Source organism: Epargyreus clarus, unplaced genomic scaffold (genome assembly GCF_041222505.1).
Source record: "Epargyreus clarus isolate Ecla_fem2 unplaced genomic scaffold, WU_Ecla_fem_2.2 ptg000001l, whole genome shotgun sequence".
In the NCBI taxonomy this organism is placed as follows: domain Eukaryota; kingdom Metazoa; phylum Arthropoda; class Insecta; order Lepidoptera; family Hesperiidae; genus Epargyreus; species Epargyreus clarus.
The window spans coordinates 4247266-4267583 of record NW_027332209.1 but is presented as its reverse complement, the minus strand read 5'-3'; the positions used below and the strand labels follow the sequence as shown (position 1 = coordinate 4267583).

The 20318-nt window shown below is 37.2% G+C and overlaps 1 protein-coding gene across 4 annotated transcripts in view; it reads right to left on the bottom strand.

The window, feature by feature from the left end:
- Positions 1–4330: 4330 nt before the first annotated feature.
- The window catches only part of Appl (amyloid-beta-like protein), a 191591-nt gene continuing 175603 nt past the window's right edge, over positions 4331–20318 (bottom strand). Inside the window, exons 2-17 of one of the 4 annotated variants that reach the window (XM_073074623.1) lie at positions 15818–15979; positions 15234–15369; positions 14481–14702; positions 14041–14232; positions 13124–13284; positions 12489–12596; positions 11908–12033; positions 11409–11546; positions 10641–10787; positions 10130–10225; positions 9787–9969; positions 9129–9314; positions 8673–8765; positions 8213–8332; positions 7382–7534; positions 4331–6665 (exon numbers count right to left, since the gene is read on the bottom strand). In XM_073074623.1, coding sequence (XP_072930724.1) covers positions 6555–6665; positions 7382–7534; positions 8213–8332; positions 8673–8765; positions 9129–9314; positions 9787–9969; positions 10130–10225; positions 10641–10787; positions 11409–11546; positions 11908–12033; positions 12489–12596; positions 13124–13284; positions 14041–14232; positions 14481–14702; positions 15234–15369; positions 15818–15979 — 2334 coding nt within the window. In that variant the 3' untranslated portion in view covers positions 4331–6554. The remainder of the gene's footprint in view (positions 6666–7381; positions 7535–8212; positions 8333–8672; positions 8766–9128; positions 9315–9786; positions 9970–10129; positions 10226–10640; positions 10788–11408; positions 11547–11907; positions 12034–12488; positions 12597–13123; positions 13285–14040; positions 14233–14480; positions 14703–15233; positions 15370–15817; positions 15980–20318) is intronic. The other 3 variants (XM_073074650.1, XM_073074640.1, XM_073074630.1) reach the window with 3 other exon arrangements.

Genomic DNA, 20318 nt, shown 5'->3' with positions numbered 1-20318 from the left:
CTTGATTTATTTTATTGGTTTTAAGTTATAAATTTAATTATATTTATTTACTTAATCCATAATTTAATATTGTGGTTCAGGTGTGGTGAAATCTTTGTCATACAGATAAAAATACTAAGCAAGCATGCATTTTACATGATGGTAAGTGGCGACTGCCGCCCAAGGGCATCTATCAATCTCAGATATGATTATATTCTTACATGAGGTCGGCCATAGATCCGTTGCTACCCTTGAGGACTAAGTTGAAACGCTTCGAATAAGTATGTCAAATACCACACTTCAAACCGAGCACATCAGTACCCCTACCATAAGTATTAACGTTTTGAAAAATATGACCGTTTTGGTATTTATTTACGTATTTGACCATATAATTTCCAATCCTAGCCCCTAGCGGATTGTGTCAGAACTTGAAAAAAGTATGGGCCAATACGTAAACAAATACCAAAACAGTCATACTTGTCAAAACGTAAAAACTCATGGTAATGGTACAGGGCGTAACACCGCTATTAATAGGCAGAAATGGAGATGGTGCCAAAGGGTTCTACCACCATCATATTCGAACACACATGTTCAACAGCAAATTCTATGACGTACAGTCACCTACATAATACACTGAATGGCTCAGTGACGTGCTAATAGCTATACGTATTTCCATTAATATGACGAAGTACCTTTCTACGTAGGGCTGTCTACGCGCTGATTACGTCATAATGCTGTAAATTTTAAAGGAAAACCAAAACTTGTTTAAATACATATTCTTTTTATAGCGAAACTAATATAATAATAATAATAAAATTGACTTTGCTAATAATATAATTCTTACCCGATTGTGGAGGGTAATATTATACGAGCAAATGTATGTATGTATGTATGATTGAGGGGCATACCTTCCAGCCTAAACAGTATAACGGATTTTAACATAATCTTATATATAAAATTCTCGTGTCACAATGTTAGTTACCGTACTCCTCCGAAAAGGCTTAACCGATTTTCACCAAATTTTATATGCATATTCAGTAGGTCTGAGAATCGGCTACTATCTATTTTTGATACCTTTAAGTGATAAGGGTTGTTCATCCTTAAATTTTTTTTTATTTATATGGCAACACATCGTTTGCCGGGTCAGCTAGTACATATATAAGGTTCGTCTAAATTTTGGGTGTAACATAGACTCTACCTAAATATAATATATTATATAAGCAGTTGGTTCTATGTTTTTTATAGTAATAAATTAGTTTTTCTTTTATTCAAATCTTCAGCGAATAAATATTGCGTAATATAAGTGAATAGTGTGTATTTCTACGAAGTAAATTTTATGATCTAACGAGTCTTATGTTTTTGTCAACCTATTCGTTAAGGAAAGCCCGAAATTATCCAAAAATAATTATTATTACGTTGCAATTTATAATTCTAAAATTAATTTACTTATACGTATATAAGTATTTTAATGGTATTTTATACCTACACTAGCAGTAACCGCGGACTCGCCCACTTTTTGTTTAATCTTAATAAAATATAGCCTAAAGCACTCCTGAATAGTGTAGCTTTCTGATTGGCATGGTCATTACTTAAATTAACATATAGATATTTTATACGTATATTAAATTCATAGGTAAATAATAGGTATTTAATATCATAAAGACAATATTTCATAATGTAAAATAAATATAACTCTACCCTATCCTTTATATCTTTAACTAGAACTAAGTAACTGCTACTACAATACGAGACGCTACAATATCAGATAGAGTTTGAGTTTTACTTTCTTCATTTTATCTTTATCTATATAACAATAACGCACTTTTGCCAATTTCGGTCACAAACTTACATTAATCCATGAATAATTAACATGTAGATATTTTATACTCATATTAAATTCCCAGATAACTAATTAGTATTTAATATCATAAAGACACAATAATTAATAATGTTAAAACGAATATAACTCTACCCTATCTATCCTCTAAGTATTTTAGTAGAGCTAAATAATTGCTACTACAATACGTGACGCTACATTATTAGATAGAGTTTGAGTTTCACTTTCTTCATTTTATCATGATTTTAGCTTTAACTATTCGATAATAACGCATTTTTGCCAATTTCGGTCACAAACTAACATTAATCCATACAAAAACAAATGTACTGAACTTGAGAATGAGATCATATTGTCAGGCAATAAATTAATTACGGTCAACCCACTATCCCCACAAGCTGTTTAATAATGTAGATTGAAGCAGGTGGGCGTTGTTTTGTTGAACAATCTACCAACTAACGCAATCTTGTGGCAGGATTGTGTATTACTTTGTCTGTCAGATAAGCAATTTTCATATCAGTTCTGTAGTATTATTGTAGATGGCGCTAGTTCTTACTATCACCATCTACAATAATAAACAGTTTACGTTGTTCAGATGACTGGTGAAGATTATATGGGTTCATAGATGGCGTTGTTTTAATATTCTAAAGTATATTTAAAGATGGCGCTTAACAATGATGTCACTAAATTATCTGTTGCTAATATGTAAATTGAAGCAGGTGGGCGTTGCTTGGTTTTACAGTCTGTCAACTAACACCATCTTGTGGTGGGATTGCGTATTACTTTGTCTGTCAGTTAAGCATGTTCATATTAGTTCTGTGGTATTATTGTAGATGGCGCTAGTAAGAGCTTTCAGTTAACGTTGTTCAAATGACTGATGAAGATTATCTGGGTTCATAGATGGCGTTGTTTTCACGTTCCACGGTAAACTTAAAGATAGCGTTTAACAATGACGTCGCTAAATTATCTGTTGCTAACGCAGGTTGCTACTTTGTTAATACTGAAATTATTTGACTTTTTGATACAACCACAGTATAAGGATACAACTGTGTGTTACATATGTTTATAGATGGCGTTGTTTTAACAGTTCAAAACAAACCTAAAAGAGTGCGTTTTGCAACAGAGTTTTGAAGTTATTTCTGAGAGAAAGTTAGTTAAGCATCAACCTATACCAACTAGTAAACTGTTTTCAATATCCCAAAAAGATCCCAAATAAGATTATTTGCGTATTACACGCCGAATAAAACAACAATTGAGTTTAAAAATTATTTCAATAATACTAAAATACAAAATAAATCCTAATGAAACGTTAATGCCAAAACTATAAAATGCCGTACTCAAATATTGTGATACAGGTCCTTAGAGATATTGTTTTGCTGTGATATCAGAAAATATAAAATGTGTTCATACTTATATAATGGTAAACCATTTTTGCTTAAATTTTCAAATATTCGTATAGTCTGTTATCTTACAGATTCGTGAACATATTTTTTTCATTTTTCTCTAAATACCCAGGTGATCGAACCTGTTGTGGTTCTACACCGGAGACACCACCGCCACACCTACACTTATTTCTGCTCATAACAACACTGTTAACTGCTACTGAGTTCCGGTATGAAGAGTGTGATAAAGGAGACATACTTTTCAAGGCTTTCTAACTTAGTCCTCAGGGGTAGCAACGCATCTTTGGCAGCCCTCAGGCAGGAATCTAATCTTATTTAGGGGTTACAGATCTGAATTGGTGACAGTAGCCACTTACCGTCAGAGCGGACTATATTCTAGTTTGCTTCTTCAATATTATGAATAAAATATAAAACTACTTTTTGTAAAATAGCAGACAGTGACAGTGTTAAGTTTAAGGCTTTTTTATTTTTGTTGCTGATCTGGTTTATGTGAAAAATGTTCCAAATTGAGTTCATTAAAATAATTAATAAATGTAAAGTGTAGAGAAAAGCAATATAACTTAGTTTTATGTGTTAGACCTCAGAACTCTCCAATTGTGGAGGTCAAAAGTAGCAATAGTGACGACTAAAGTTTGCATCTATGTACACTATTCAAAAGTGATAGGACTCTAGCTCTACATGATTCGACTGCGCTAACTCAATCGCTACATCTATTTACAACAATTTTAAGCACTGCTGTTTTCTGAAGAGTATGGTAAGAGGACCTTACCACACTCCTATGTCTTTACACTACAATGATAATACTGCAATGATTATCCAAATGTAGTCCTCAGGGGTAGTAACGCTTCAACGCTAACAGACGCTACAACCAATCTGATTTGATTAGTACTAATAGGCAAATAGGACTTTAATTTTACGAAGATTACAGACTCTATAGGCGTATTAAGATTATAAATTAATTTAAAATTATTTGTTAACTTCATTTAATTGTAATTAGTGTTTAATGGAAGAAACTGTATAAATAATTAAACATGTCTGTTTTAAGGATTTTAAGGATAGGTATGAATAATTAAGAAGTTGAAAGGCATCGGCATATAGCCAGTAACAACACCAATTTTTAAATTCCTATTTATTGATTCAATTTGAACTTCCAAACTCGCAATAAAATGCAGCATAGTAAACACAAAAGATTTCAAACCATTTATTATGTTCTTAAAATACGTGAAAGTGATCGGGATTACAGAAACCAGGGGTCCACTACGAACATCGATAGTTTACGACAACGATTATATTAAAACATCGATCTGACACTGTTACAACATTATAATACCGACAAGAGATAAAGAGCTGATTTTGAGCAAAAAGTTTTGTTAAAAAAATAAGTGGTCGGCATGTTACTTAGTATTAAAAATACAGCGGATACTTGATGCAAGAAACTTACGTTATACACAGTGAGACTTACTTAAATGCCGTAAAGCCACGGGCGGGCGCCTACTGACACCTCTTTCACTGCGAATGCGGTGGTCATAGTGTTACAGCGCCATCTATCCGTTCCCGAATCGGTAGTCGAAACTTCGACAGAACTCAGAGTGCAAGCGCATCGCAACAAAAGAGGAACAAAGAGCGCCGTGACGCATCTGATATGACTTTCTTAATGTAGTAACGCCACTACGCCCGTCGACGAATAGAATAAGTGTATATAAATTAGCTTATGTAACAGATAAGCTTAAATGTATATAATACTGAGGCAGAATTACATCTTAACTACGGCGTAACATTAAGTGTGGTACGTGGGATTAGACACGAGCGCAAGCCCTTACTTTAAACGGACGAATGCGATATATAATAATATTTTGCTTTATATCTATGTATCTGACGCTAAAACATCTATATAATGTATTACTTTTTGTACATCTACTTATATAATTACCGTACATACACTCACTAAGCTTACTGCCGTTACCGAGTACCCAATGTGTGCACAACTCGGATTTGACTAGATTAGAAGAAGCCTTGTTCCTGCGACTGCTACAAAAACGTAAGCGGTTGAGTTAGCAACGTTCTCGTACAAACACACTTTGAGTACACGGCGCTCTTTCCTATCGGGAACTAAATGTATTGTCCCGCGGGCGAGCGGAGAAACGAGACACAGATATCAAGAGTTAGGAGAGTGAAGGAGACAGAGCCACTTGCTGACCGAGATACGCCTGCCGCGTTACGATACGCGCGTATCTGGTAGAAGTGTTCGGAATATCTAGAAGACGCTAGAAGGAGATAGCGCTCGCCCGCGCCGGCTTTGCCGCCCGTCCCTTTGCTAAGTACACAATAATTATTAAAATATATTTTCGCATTTTATTACATAAAATTCACGTTATGATCTACCTACGTTAGAAAAGGAAAGCGGGCATTAAGAGTAAGTAATTTAGGTTCAAATTTGTACGCGGAGCCTATATACACAGCGTACCATGGACGTTTGTTCCACTCACACAAGTGACAATGCGCCACGAAGGCGTGCAAGATGACGCTTAACTAAAAATGCTTAAAGATACACTAATTTGAGATCAATGCTGAAATGTCTTGGTGTAAGGAAATGTAATTTGATAGAAGGATCCCTCAGCGCACATTATCACTTGAGTTGCGGTCTCGAAAACTTAATTAAAATCTTCACTACAAGGTGACACTTATAAGTTCTAGGACACTAGACGAAAACTTAGACCTAACCTTAAAATTAAAATAAATATTTTGGTGCAAACATAAAAAGTAACAAAATATATAAAAAATCATAATATCACTTCTAAACTTATGTTATCATGACTGTTGCGAATCCTCGCAAAATATGAGTAGACTAATCACACAAGCTTTATTTTAATTTAAATATTTTATAAAAGAAGTTAATCGAAAGCTTCCGCCAGGCTCCCTTTGCTATCCGTAGAAAGACAGATATATGTATATACGTTTCACACACATTCATTCCATAAAGAATTATCAATTTTAGGACATAGATATAAGGTAAGGTAAGCACCCAGGCTCTAGGGAAACTAGCACACGTCACAAAATATTTGAAAGTTTCGTCCGATCCCACACGGTCGATCCTGTGGAGTGTCCAGTTGACTTCAAAATATCAAATGACAAAATATTAGGAAAACTAAACTATTGAAACCAGAGAAATATTCAGGGCTATTACAAGTAATAAGTCAACAAACTCAACAGAATCCGTGGGAAGAGACAAAAAGAAGCGATAACTTTCTTTAGGTCTTCTAACATGGCCGTCCGGCTTCTACGTGTCAGAGAGAGATAGAAAGGCGGGCCTGGGGGTGTGAGTGGGAGGGATGGAGCATTTACTCCTTGACTTCGAAGTACTTGTAGGTGGGGTTCTCGTAGCCGTTGATTTGCATGTTGGCCACGTGGCGCTCCTCGGGGGTGGGAGCAACGGCGCCGGTTTGCTCCACCTGGAAAATAAACAATGTAATGTTATGTTTATGTAATATGCCTGATTATTAGTCAAATACCACTCGTAATCGATCGTAATCGAGCTGGATTTAATCCTTTAGAATATTATATATTTTTGAGATAGAAACCACATTCACTAACACGAACCTGCGTACAGAAGACCGAACTCGCCTCCCAACAACGCGTATCGTCTAACCAGTTACTTAGCTTAAAGTAGGTAGAACCTTTTGTGATTGGACTCCACCACCACACCTATATCTGAATCATAACAGCAGTGTTAAAAGCTGCTGTGTTTTGGTTCGAAGGGTGTGGTAGTGGAGAAATACTTATCGGAGGCGTTCCAGCTTAGTCCTCAGGGGTAACGGCGCATCTATGGCCGACCTCAGGTAGGAATATCTAATCCTATCCGGGGTTGATTACAGATGTCGATGGGCGGCAGTATCCACTTACCATCAGGTGGACTGCATGCTCGTCTGCTACTCCTATATTATTAACTAGCTGACCCGGCAAACTTTGTACCGCCTCAAAATCTATTTATCAAATATATTTCATATAAAATATAGCCTATGTTACTGGTGGATAATGTAACTTTTGAATGGTGAAAGAATTTTTAAAATCGGTCCAGTTGTTTTTGGGCCTATTCATTACAACCAAACAAACAGACAAAGTTTTCCTCTTTATAATATTAGTATAGAAAAATCCCTATGTGAGTCACCTGCACGAAGCCCTGCGCGGCGGGCGCGCGGTCGCGGCGGCGCGCGACGGCGAGCGCGACGGCGGCGGCGGCGGCCAGCGCGGCGCCGCCCACGCACAGCGCCGGGTACAGCGCGCCGGAGCTGCCGCCGGGGGAGCCGCGCACCGTGTAACCCTGGGACACATGCATGCGATGTATAAGTATAGTGCGATAGTGTAAGTGAACAATTCTATAGCGGTGTTGTGCACTTTTTGTGATGGATAAAAAATGTTGAACTCTCGTCGGAATCACGTGTCCTGATAGAAATTTCGTAAGACAGCAAAGGAAACTGCAGAAGTCAAGATGTCATCCGGTGTCAGCATAGAAAAAATATGTCAATGGGTATTGACATATTTTTTCTATGCTGTTTAGTATGTCAGTTTCACTTTTTATTATTTATTATATTTTATTATTTAGGTAAGGATTCGATATTTTTTACGTCTGCCGTCACTCTCGCAATGCAACCCGTTGATATTTTTTTCCTGTAAGTAGTTTGAGACTGCCAGGTTGCAGATCATCGTAAAAGATTTTTACAAATGGAACACTTGTTAAATCGAATGTTATTCTGTAATCGAAATTTTGGCGCAATTCAGTTTTTTGCAGAAATGGCATTATGATGCCATAGTCTTGTGAGACTATAGGCAAAAAAAATGCTTTGGAAGTCGGTCAAATCGTAACGAAAAATCTAGTATTTGCACTAGATAACACTTTTCATTTAAACGTGTTTTTTTTCAGAACTACCATTTAACAAATACCGCGTTCTTATTACGACGGCGGAGTTTTGGTGAGAAACTTATATAAAAATATACTTACAGGTTGAGAGTGTTGCAGCTCATGCTTGAGAACGTGCGCGGGCGGCGGCGGCGCGCGCTCCTCCGCCTGCTCCAGCGCCGCGCGGAGCCCTTCGCCCTCCGTCTGGTTGACAACCCAAAACTATAGCTTTACTTAAAATCCGTCCGGTATCATCATGTCTTGTTTTAAATTATTTATTAAATCTTTCAGGAGCTTGATAGAACAACAGGGAATTTTAGTCTGTAGATCAATGTTTTGGGTACAAATAAGAAGTGATTGAAGCTCTATGTTAGCTTGAAAAGAAAAAAAGGAAGATCAGGAAGATCTTGATCTTCTCAAAAGAGAAAGGAAAACAAATAAAGAAAAAACAGAGAAGAATGAAATAAAAATAAGAAGTGCTTCATTTTAAATAAATCTCACAGACTATGACAAAAATGCTAAAAGAGTAAATCACAATTTAATTAAATTTCTTTAAGTGTACCTCGCTAGTGGATCGTCGGCTGGAAGTTTCACCAATTTCACCGGTCTCGGTCTCGCTTTCAGGGGCATCAGTGGTCACGATGGTAGCCATCTCCTGCAACGTCGAAATCTTACAATACCGGACGATTTCAAATAAAAATATTAGGGCTGTTGATCTGACTGTCTGAATCAAAGTCAATGTGATGTTGCACACATAAAAATGATATAAGAAACACAAATGAAAAAAATAACCGGAAGAAAAAGGTTCCTATTTTGGCAAAGAGAGCTCCCGCCGGGCTAGGTGATCACGCTCGGGAAGCGGCCGTGCTCCGACAGTCTTCATTCGAAATTGTATATACATATGCAAGATGTTGAGAAAACTTCGATAGCGTGATTCAGAATACATGTAGCACCATCTCTTGGCGGCAGTGGGAAATCACTTCATTGGTATTTTGTAATTAAAATTTACATTACTTACAGTAGTAGTGGTCTCCTGAGTGAAGGCGGCGCGGGTAGTCAGATCGTGGACAGAGGAGGGTGCGAGTGACGGGGAGGGGGAGGGGGAGGGCGCGGCGGTGTGAGTAGTGGTTGTAGTGTCTTCGGCATCGCTTGGCTCGCTCGCTTCGTCGTCAACCTCGTCGCTCTCCTTTACACCGTTGGAGGTCTGAAAAGTAGGTATTGATTAATATTGTGATTATAAAGTCAAGTGCCTTTGGGGATAGTGGTAATTTACCACCAGTTTGCTACTTCTATCTAAAAATAAATGTTTTTGATCATCTATCCGCAACAGAGCGACGTTGTGAAGTATGATGCAAGATTTTCCCGTTTGTAGGGTAAGATTTGTGCCTAGCGATGGCAGATTAATAAGGCTGCAGCCATCGCGATATCTATGTGGACCTTAATAAAGCGATGGAAATCTGCTGTGTTTGAGTTTTATGGGTGTCATAATACTGTTGTTTTATAGATGGTGAACTGAACCTCCTATGGGTCGACTACGGTGGGGCCGCCACACCCATTCTGCCTAATGAGAATTGTGTTAAGCGCTGCTGTACCATGAGCAGCAGTAGCTACTTACTATCAGTTATGCATGCTCATCTGCTAGTCCTATATCATAAGAAATACAAAAAGCTCATTACCCTTGCGCGTTCATTCTGGATATCCTGGCGTTGGCGGGTGCGTTGGTCACGCTTAGCACTGAGTTGCTCCCTGGCGGCTTGTTCCTTCTGCACTTCGGCTTCGATGCGGTCCAGCAGCAGCTCCTCGGCCTCAGGGGTCATGGACATCAGGGATACGGCCATGTCGTCCTTGGATTGCATCGACTATAACGATAGGACAAAATGGTAAGGAGTGATGTTATATTCAAAAAATTTCTAGTATTTGTAAATAATGTTGATAACTTGACTGCTTGAATGTAATAAAGTGTAATGTTATGAAGGAGGAAAGTGCAAACACAGAAGAGCAGAAGAATAAGAAATTAACCTGGACGTAATCTTCAATAGCGGTTCCAATGTTGGCATAGAGGTGGGGGCGGCGGCGGAGGGCGGACAGGGCGCGTTGCAGAGCACGGTCGGCATCCTAATAGACAAAGGAATGATTAAATAAATTGTAAACAATGTGTATTTTATAATGCCAGATTTTTCAATGACGCATTTTGGTATTTCTGGGCAAAATAATAAAAATAAGTCTTAATCCAGTCAATATCTTACATATTAACCAATATTATCTTATTTACAGTTAATATTGGTTATATAATAGGATATGAAAGAAAGAAAGATATCACAATTATTCAATTTCGAATTTCGATTTAATGTTACAATTTTGAAAACATGTTCTTTTCTTGAACCTAGAGCTGATTGTTCAGCGCCTGATATTAAATAGTTGATAAATCCATTTAAAGACATTGATTTTTTTTCTTGAAGTGCTGCTGATAAAGATCCTGAGTGTTGAGCATCAAAGTTCCAACTGCCTTTCGTGACAGAACAGTTGTTACCTGGAGTCGATCAGCAGCGCTGGCACGTTCAGCGGCGGCGGCTTCACGGCCGGCGGCGGCGGCGCGGCGCCACGCGGCAAGCGCTCCACTACGTTCAGCTGCGAGGGCACGGACTAAACGCTGCAGGCACTTCTGGACGCGGTGGGCCTGATGACGACGAAAGAGACGTTATACATTTTTTTCCAATAATAATAATATTATATTTGAGAAAAAAGTTACAAAGTTAATATGACACTAGCTTAGTGATTCACGAATATTTCAGAAGGCATTGGCTGTCGTGATAGGTGTTACCCTATATTACAGCATAAGTATTTTATCAACAACAACAACAACGCAACAACAATCTAGTTAATTAAATTTACTTATTGATACTCATGTTTTGAATCTGTCAAAAGATTATAATGTTTTATATATTCAAAGCATTATTGCTCTGTTTTTAAGACGAACATCTCAGAAATCTAAATTTATGTCTATCTAGCCGAAGATCTGGAATTCGCACTAAAACGATAATCACTCCACCAGGTAAAAATGAAAGAAACGCTGCATACTCAGCATGGCATGATTCCATTTCTTATGGATTCCATGAAAATATACATAGAAAATTCATTGTTTAGCTAGTATCTACTTGGTACGAGATTGGGAGATCACGTGTAATATGTCTTACGCGGAACGCTTTTGTGGTTTCCACAGAGAATACGCCGAATGGGTAGTATGTTTCGATAACAGCTGGCAAGAAGCCTTAGCAACTTAATCATAGACAATACTCACATTGGGCGGGGTGTCGCGGAGAGAGCGAGTGTAGCAGGCGAGAGCAGTACGGCGCCGCTGGGCGAGGTGGGCGAGGACACGTTGTTGATGAAGGGCGGCGAGACGACGGCGTTCGGCAACTCCTTCTTCCTCGAGAGACTAGAACGGAATGTTTGAAGTTACTAAACAGTGTCAAGAATAGAAATTTTACATTAACGAAGTAATCGTCAAGCATGGTACAACAAAGGATTGAGAAAAGAACTATAAAATGATAGGATTATGTTATATACTTTTAGATTTATACAAGAATGCATTGGAAAAAAGGCCTCAAGTAAAAAGAAAGAAATTAAAACCTAAGAAATTACATTTAGGTGGAAGTTGTGGTAAAATGTAAGATTTTACGACTTGAAGTTTAAAACAAGGTTTTCTCAGTGGCAGAGTATTGTTAAGAACTTTTTAAAGGAAGAAGTTAATGATAGAATAGAAGAAACTAATAGAAATAATATTAAAATAATGTTACCTGTACGTTAGCCTGGAACTTGGCGGTCATGCGCTGACGGAAGGTCTGTGCGGCGGCAGGGTCAGACGCCATCATCTGCTGGTAACGGTCCTCCAACTCCGACCACTCTCGCATCACCTTCGTAATCTGAACAATTTAGTATAGATACAACAAGTTCAGTCACCTAAGTTGGATTTTTGATAACTCCAGAGTTTTTCATGGATGTGAGTGTAATGAGGAGCTTTTAAAGATACCAATTTCAACGATACTTATGGGTCGATGTTAGGATGAAATTTGGAATACAAGATCAAAAATCCAATGTTTTTTTATTGATCCAAAGACTGATACTATTTTTTTGGATGATGAAGAAATATTTTAGTCCAATACAAAAATATTTAGTGTAGTGTAAACGAACATAATATGAAATTTTGAGATATTTTTATTAACTTGAAACGGAGTACAGAACGTATAGGTATTTTATCTGACAACTTTTTGTAAAGAAAAATTCGAAAATTTTATCGTCTTAATCGACTAGAGTTTATGTAATTGTGACTGAACTGAAATGTAATTTGATTATGAATTTGATATTATACGACACTTACTTTCTCACGGTGGGTCTCCTCAAGGCGTTGCTGGGCATCCTTGTAGCTCTGGTGCTCGGTGCGGGGGTCGAAGTGGGAGAAGTACGGGTCAGAAGTGGCAGTGGAGGCCTAAATAAACAAAGACATAAATTAAATCCAATCAACATAGTTATTTTTCATGCTAATGTACCAAACTAATACGCAGAGTATCTCATGATAAGTAGTAATTGCTGCTCATGGACATCGACTTATAGTAAGCCAAATAAAGAAGGAGTTCACTGAATTGCAATAATAAGTGCCTTATCACCACAGAGCATTAATGAGAGCCTCATTTTAAGCAGATCACAAATGCGTTATCACAAACATCACAAAGGATTAAGTTGGTCAGTCTCATATTAGCTAGCATTTATCTTTACATTAACTTGGAGTATGTTTTCTAAAACCTTTATATTTCTATCGTTACATTTGTTTCAGTTGGTAAGATTATCATTTGACGCATACTCATCCATAAAGTATTCATTGAAAAGCTTTGCAATTAAATTAAGGGAAGTAACAGATGAGCGACAGTGATCTAATCATGAGTAACCGTTTGTGTCGGCTATCATCTCCGACAGCCACTCGTATAGTAGTTCCCTAATAGCTTCATTAAACAGTACCGTGGTAGTAGTAGTAGTGCTGGTGGTGGTGGAAGTGGTGGTCGACGGCGAGGAGGAGGTTTCAGGGCGAGGCCAGGCGTTGTCATCTCCATCAGTATAGTCGTCGTCTTCAGCATCATCGTCACCGGTCAGCTGGTCCGCGTCTTCATCCGCATCCATATCTACACAAATAAATATATTTATTATTTAAATCAAGGCAGTTTTCCAGTTACTAACAGATTATCCTATATACCAATCATTCATTTAAATTTTAATAGACTCCGAAAATTGCAAAGTTTTGAAGAAGAATGAATGAAACCACCCAGCAATAAAACGCTCAAAGGGTGGCTATTGGAGCCACCCTTTCAGCCCATTGTCTGTTAAATAACCCATTTTGTAGACCGCAATAAATATTTTTTTGATTTTGATATTTTTGAAATACGAAGGTGACCTTCGTTTTTGAGGAATGATACTCGTATCTACTCTCATACCGAAATGTAGGAAATTATGAAAACCAGAAAACGTGAACAGGGGAAATCAACACGAATGTACTTCAACAAAATAAAACTTATTCTGATTCAGATATTTATATGCGATATCATTAACATTTTCATTGAAGTATTTATTTTCGATTTATATTTTCCTTTAAGCCAGGTAAATTATGTACCGCAATTATCTCGTTGGAAATTGTTTGCCCTCATAAGCCTCATGTCGCAATATTTTAAAGAGAAATATTTTATCAGCGTGCATTTAAATGGTCACTGCTTTTAATAAAATTATTCTCTTTTTGCCCGAATGCGGAGGGCAATGTTTTTCGAGTGTATGAATATTTGTCTCATTCTTTGATTTTACCATATAAGGTTCGTTGGATACGTCTAAATTGTGGAAATAACAGTTTACAGTGTTCATTGCTTGCCAGCATTCAAAACTTGTCTTACCGTCATCAGCATCATCGTCATCATCATCATCGCTAAGGTTCAGGGTGTCATCATCATCATCGGTCAGGGCATCTTCGTCATCGAGAAGCTCGTCATCACGTTCGTCCATCGCAGCAGAGGCAGCCAGCATCTCTTCACCACCGGGGCTTACGGGCACGCCAACATCCATGGGTTTGTGCATTTTCACGTTTTCTGAAAAAAAATCATCCCTTGTCATTAGAGACAGAATTCCATTTGGTATTACCCATTCAATAAATTAGATTTTTCATTAAATTTGCTTAAAACCCATTCCTAATATAACAATTAATTAACAATTTCTTCATAGATTTATAAGCGGAATATTTCAACTTAGTACGTTATAAGGCATGAATACTAGTATATTAATTACTAGAATATAAAAATAATTATTGAATTGGAATAGGTAATAAGACAATAATTACCCTTGAAGTGCTTAGGGCAGCAGACAAATTCAACACCAGAGAAGAGGCTGATTCCACAAGGCAGGAGCATAGCGAAGGTCCTCAGGCGGAGTCCACGTTGAGCACAGGCACGGCCAGCGGTGGCGTTCCATCTCGCGAATTGCCAGCATCGGCTCTGGTTGTGGATGTGGTCGAAGAGGCAGCTCTCGGGGACCAGCAGCGCGTCCGATTGGAATGGACCTTCTGCCGACAAACAGACATTGCAGTGAACATGGAAGTTGACAAAAGACTGGACCTTAGTAGAATCTTATACAATATACAAAGATTAGTAAGAAACCCGCGTAAAACACTTAATGACGATGATAACATTGAAGCGAGCCGTAGTGTATTCCACATTAATCATTATCCTCATCAATCCACAATTGTCTGACTGCTAAGCACGGTTATCGTTTCAAAATTAGAAGGTTCAAGCCATAGCCCATCACGCTAATTAAATTTCTTTATGATGTTAATTAAATTTATTGTGTTGGTAATTATTGATTTTTAATTCTTGATGACTGACATTAAATATGATATGATATGTTGATAGTTGTGCGATGGTGCTATTGTTAGCTTTCTTTTTACAAGCTCTCCACCTAAGGTGAGCGGCTGCTACTGCCCAAATATGGTTAAGGAACCTTAGGTCAAGTAGGAATTTAAGGTTGGCGAAAAATGCGTTACTATCCCTGAAGACTACGTTGGTAGGGCTAATGTTTTTAGCAGTTGCATACATACCAAGACAGCGGAAAGGCTTGACCCATCGAGTGACTTTGCACTTGGCAGCGTTGCCGGAGCCCAGCTTGCACCAGTTGCTAACCTTCACGTAGTGGGAGGCTTCGACGATGTTGGTGATGTCGTGGCTGGGGTAGACCTGTAAATGGAATGTGGAGTCTATATTCCGATTCGATAGTAATTGTAATCAGTAGGACTCACACACAGTTTAAAAGTCTAATTACTAGTATTATATAGTGGCTCTAATAGACCTATGAATTTAGAGCCACCCAGTGAGCAATAGAATAAGTATTATAAGAATTCATTCATGGGTAGAGTTTAAAGCATTCGAGCCGAAACGACAACTACAAATTTTCTAGTCATTGGTGTGTCAGCTTTAGACGTTTCGTATAATACAAAAGATTATGATGATATTTGGTAATTTATGAAAATATAGAAATTAGTTTAAAGGTAGAATTTGTATGAAATATCTTTTTACAAAAAAATATGAGCTTTTTCGCAACTTTACAGTAAGACCGGGACTATCTAATGTGATTGTAAATATATCATAGACTCTCATGTACGGTGATATCTGTTTATTCTCATACCTTTTTGCAGTAGTCGAGGATTTCCATCTTGTCCTTGAGGCAGTTGTGTGGCTTGGTGGTCAGGTCAGGGGTCCATCGTCCGGCAGCAGACATGTACTGGGGGTGGTAGGAGCCTCCGGTCTCGCATAGCACCGCAACCTGAGGTTCAGCCCCGCTGGTTGCCTAGAACAATGGAATTTTCTATTAATATAAGGTAATTAAGAAACTAAGAAGTCCTGATGTCGCGAATTGCTTGGAAAAGTTGACAGATTTCACAATTGGACTTAAAGTAAGTCATTTTCTTCTTAGAATGACCATTTTGTTCTCGCCTTTTCTAGGAATCCATGTTTCTATTGGTTCCACGGCGGCATGGATCTACGAGTTGTTAGTCGTTCACTCATTTACTACTCTTACTATAGTGGTAGTAGTATGTAACACACACACTCGTAAGTGGTACTGGTAAGTAAAAATAAATGATAAGTTAATTTTACCAAAGATTTTTCAAGCTTTCCAGCTTAGCATCGATATTGGTATTTCGGTTAACCGGACTATTAACTGATAGAAGCCGTAAGAAACACAGTAGGTACAAAACCAAAATAAAAGCGCTCAGAATTAAATCCCAATGTATTCCCAGACTTTATTGTCTAGAACACAGTCCACGTGAATTTATAATCCCTATAAGTAAACAGAGGTGAGTCTTACTGTATAATCAATATGAATGTGCTCGTAAATGAGTCCCCGAGTTGGATAACTTAGACAAATGACGTCCAGCCAGTGTCTAGACGGTTGTTCTCAGTAAAAAACCTTTTGAGACGGTCGTTGTCCGTGAGGGCACTTATAATTGGTGGATTATATCTCTGTTTTGTTTTAGCAACGTCTTTTGATAATAAGTACACCACTTTTGTACCTAAAAAGGGTCTTAAGGGTGAAAATTCGCCAAAGTGTGTTCGCACTTGGCTAGCATTGTAGACTATGGCCAGAGTTATTTGAATTGTAAGTACATCGTAAAATTACAATGATCACCGTAATGTTTATTGATATTCATTATATTTTCTGCGTCGTTTGAATACTAATGCAGCACTCTCAATCTATATTCACTGTATTCGTATTTACGTAAAATTAATAGGAACTATTATAATAACACACTTCGGTTTTATATTACAAACATCATAGGTCTGATTCATCATGAAATATTAAAAACAGCAAATTAAAACAAAAAATCACTAAAGTATTAAAAGTTAATAAAGTACATTATTTTTAAAAGGTGATGATTTTTAAAAGGGGTATAGAGTTAGTTTTCTTCTCCAATCTTATAATAATCCTTTCTAGTTCTTTCTAAATTTGTAAAACGCCTTGTACCTACTAACTTATGCGCTGTTCTTTTAGTTTGTCGAAAGAATTTCAATTTCAATTTCAAAGAAGAAGTTCAATAGTCCAAAGATTAAGTAGTAGAAAAGATTCAGTACTCCCTTAAACAGAACGGCCAAAAAGAACAAACCCCGTTTCAAATATTTAAAATTTAAAAAAACAATATTTTTAACTAATCCTATCTGGGGTTGATTATAGATGTCCATGGGCAGCAGTAGCCACTGGACAGGTGGACTGTATACTCGCCTGCTAATCCTAAATTATAAAAAAAAGAAAATCAAAATACCCCGCAATCTGTACTTTGTTTTGTAGGCTTTACGTCGCCAATGTTTTCAACTTTGAAACCCTATATTATGACGAAAGGCGTGCCTCGGGGACTTGTTCGAAAATAAAGGGTGATAAATCGTGTTTGTGTGTGACAGCGGTCGGCAATTCCCTTGTATAAATAGGGTTCGCTGAAAGCAAACTCAAAATGTCTAAGCAAAACAGTGTAGAAAATCAGTTACATTAACTTTGGTTTGTTTTTATTGGATCGTATACATTCTACTTTCATTAAAATCATTTTGATTTTTGTAAAACATATAGTATGTATATTATACCCAAAAATACGTGTCTTTTGGCAATTAAATAAAATGTTGCGAGGTGTAAATGTAATATTTATTGAATTACACACTATTTACACAGCACTGATAGCCTAGTGGTTAAGAAACGCGGCCTCTCGTTCGAGGGGTCCGAGGTTCAAATCCCAGGCACGCATCTCTGATTTTCAATTTAAATGGCTTAAATCGAAGAGAAACTGCGGAAAAATATCGTTTCATTCGTAAATGATCTAAAAGGTACATTTTTTTATATTTTTCAAACACGAAAATAGATGACAGTGAAAAATTCAATTGTCAAAACTGGTTACATTTTCTTGTTAGAAGTGAGTAATCTTTACTAATGTATGTACTAAGCAAGTAACTATAGTATTTGTAGATGGTTCTGGAATACACGTGTCGACTTTCGATAATTCTAATCTCCGGGATCTAATCACCGAGTTCCAGACACCCAACCGTATAAACCGGATAAAAATAACTCGAGCAGAGGGTTCGTTTTCCACACGCCGCATTTTTGTCTGATTAAATTCCTCACGCCTTCCCGGACATTTAAGATTCCTACCGAGGTAGCCCATTTAGGAAATTGTGGCTATTATTAGGTCGAATAACGTTAAAACTCCGTATCTGTTATAAAGTACACGGTAACGAAGTAAACATTCAATATTATGTTGGTAGTCATGTTTGTAGATGATGGTACTGGGTTTTATGTAGCTGTGCTAGATCTACACCAGATGGTCAAAACCTGTTCAAGAAAACATTCAGAAAAGCTGTTCTGTCAGAAAATAGTCCCACCCTTTCCTGTTTAGGAACAAGATCCAGGTCTCTTTCCAAATTTAGGAAAGCCTAATATTCTAGAGAATACTCCATAACGTTAAGAACTAAACATGCTCCTAAGTATAGAAGCATTCTCATCTACGTATTACTGTATTACAACTGGGCACTGGTCTCTGGAACATCAAACATGCCTTTGGAAACAGAGCTTCCGACATGGGAAATACAAGTTTATGTATTCCATATTATTCAATAGTTCAGACACCAAATTTTATGAAAGAAGGTTGGATCTCTATTAAATTATTAGAATCCATCGTTGACTCATCCAGACAACTTGCGAACTTACTTCGACTTGCTACATCACAGTTAATTACCGACTCTTCACTTCACTGCAAACCTAACCTAACTTAACCGTGGACGTCCCTCTAAGAAGCCAAGTTTCAATCACTACGTTATCGCTGTTACTGAAGTATAAAGACATGAAAAATGCTTAATATTTGAGGTTGGATTTCTGAAATGAGAACCAGAATTTCACAGTTCAGGCATTCTATTTTATTCTATGTTTCAGATCTGATGATTTAGTATTCCAGATGATATAATTGCTTGAAAGAAAGCTGTATTTATAAAAAAATATTAGAATCTATAATCGCGAAAACAAACTTAATTCTCCATACCGTTGGTACGTCGTGAAATCGTTTTACAGAGTTGCTCTTGTTGACTCATCCAGACAACTTGCCAACTCGCTTCGACTTGCTACTTCACAGTTAATTACCGACTTTTCGCTTCGCTGTTCCTGCTTTTTATCTCCTTTTCGGTTAATTAACTAAGAGCACTCGTTTAACTACAAACTTGCCTTTTTGTGAGCTTCCTTTAGTTTGCTATTTACTACTGTTTTTGTAATTGACTTGCTTTGAAACGGTTAAGTAATTAAATTTACCTTAACATTTATATTTTGTAACGAAATTATACAAAAGTTGTTGTCTGTGACGGAAAATTAATTAGTCTTTAGTTCATCCTTACAAAATGAGTACTTTATATAATGATGAATAGCACAGGATAGTAAATTAAAAATATCATAACCTTTTTGCCTCGCCATGGTCGAATAGAATTTTTGTTTTTTTTTTTATAAGAGCACTTGTTGAACTATCTGGTCTTCGTGATTTATTTCGAATCTCCCGTCTCGTTTTTCATTAGTCGTAATTTAATGATTATTTCGGCATATTTTATCAATTTTAATTGCAGAAGGCATTTGAAATGCAAAAAATCCCTCAAAACCGGACATGGAAAGGTAAAGTGATATGTTTGACTTATTACCAATTGGTAGTATGGTTGTTCTGAAATATAAATCCAAGTGTCAGTATGAAATGGAATGAAGGATTTTGTATGAAAATTCTCACAATGTAACCCTATAGTCCTACGAATTTAATCACTTGGGTGTATATCAGTATTAAACATCAAATTGCAATTTAGACGAAGGTAATTTAATAAGACCCCCTTCTCACACCCGTCAGTTATTGTGATAATGCATAGTTAGAAGTGAATCCATGATATGGGACTGTTAGCCAAGAATTAAGATGGAATTCAAACCTCTAATGGATTTGGACCTCGAATGGACCTCTGATAGAATTCAACCTTAATTGGATTTTTATTTGAGCTACATTCTTGGATACCAGTCTATGAAAATGTAAGTTTCACTGTACCATAATTGTACATAGTTCAAATAATTTATTTTCTCTGTTATAAAGCCCATAGTTTTGCCCAAAACGGGCATTACTTACTCCTCCGCT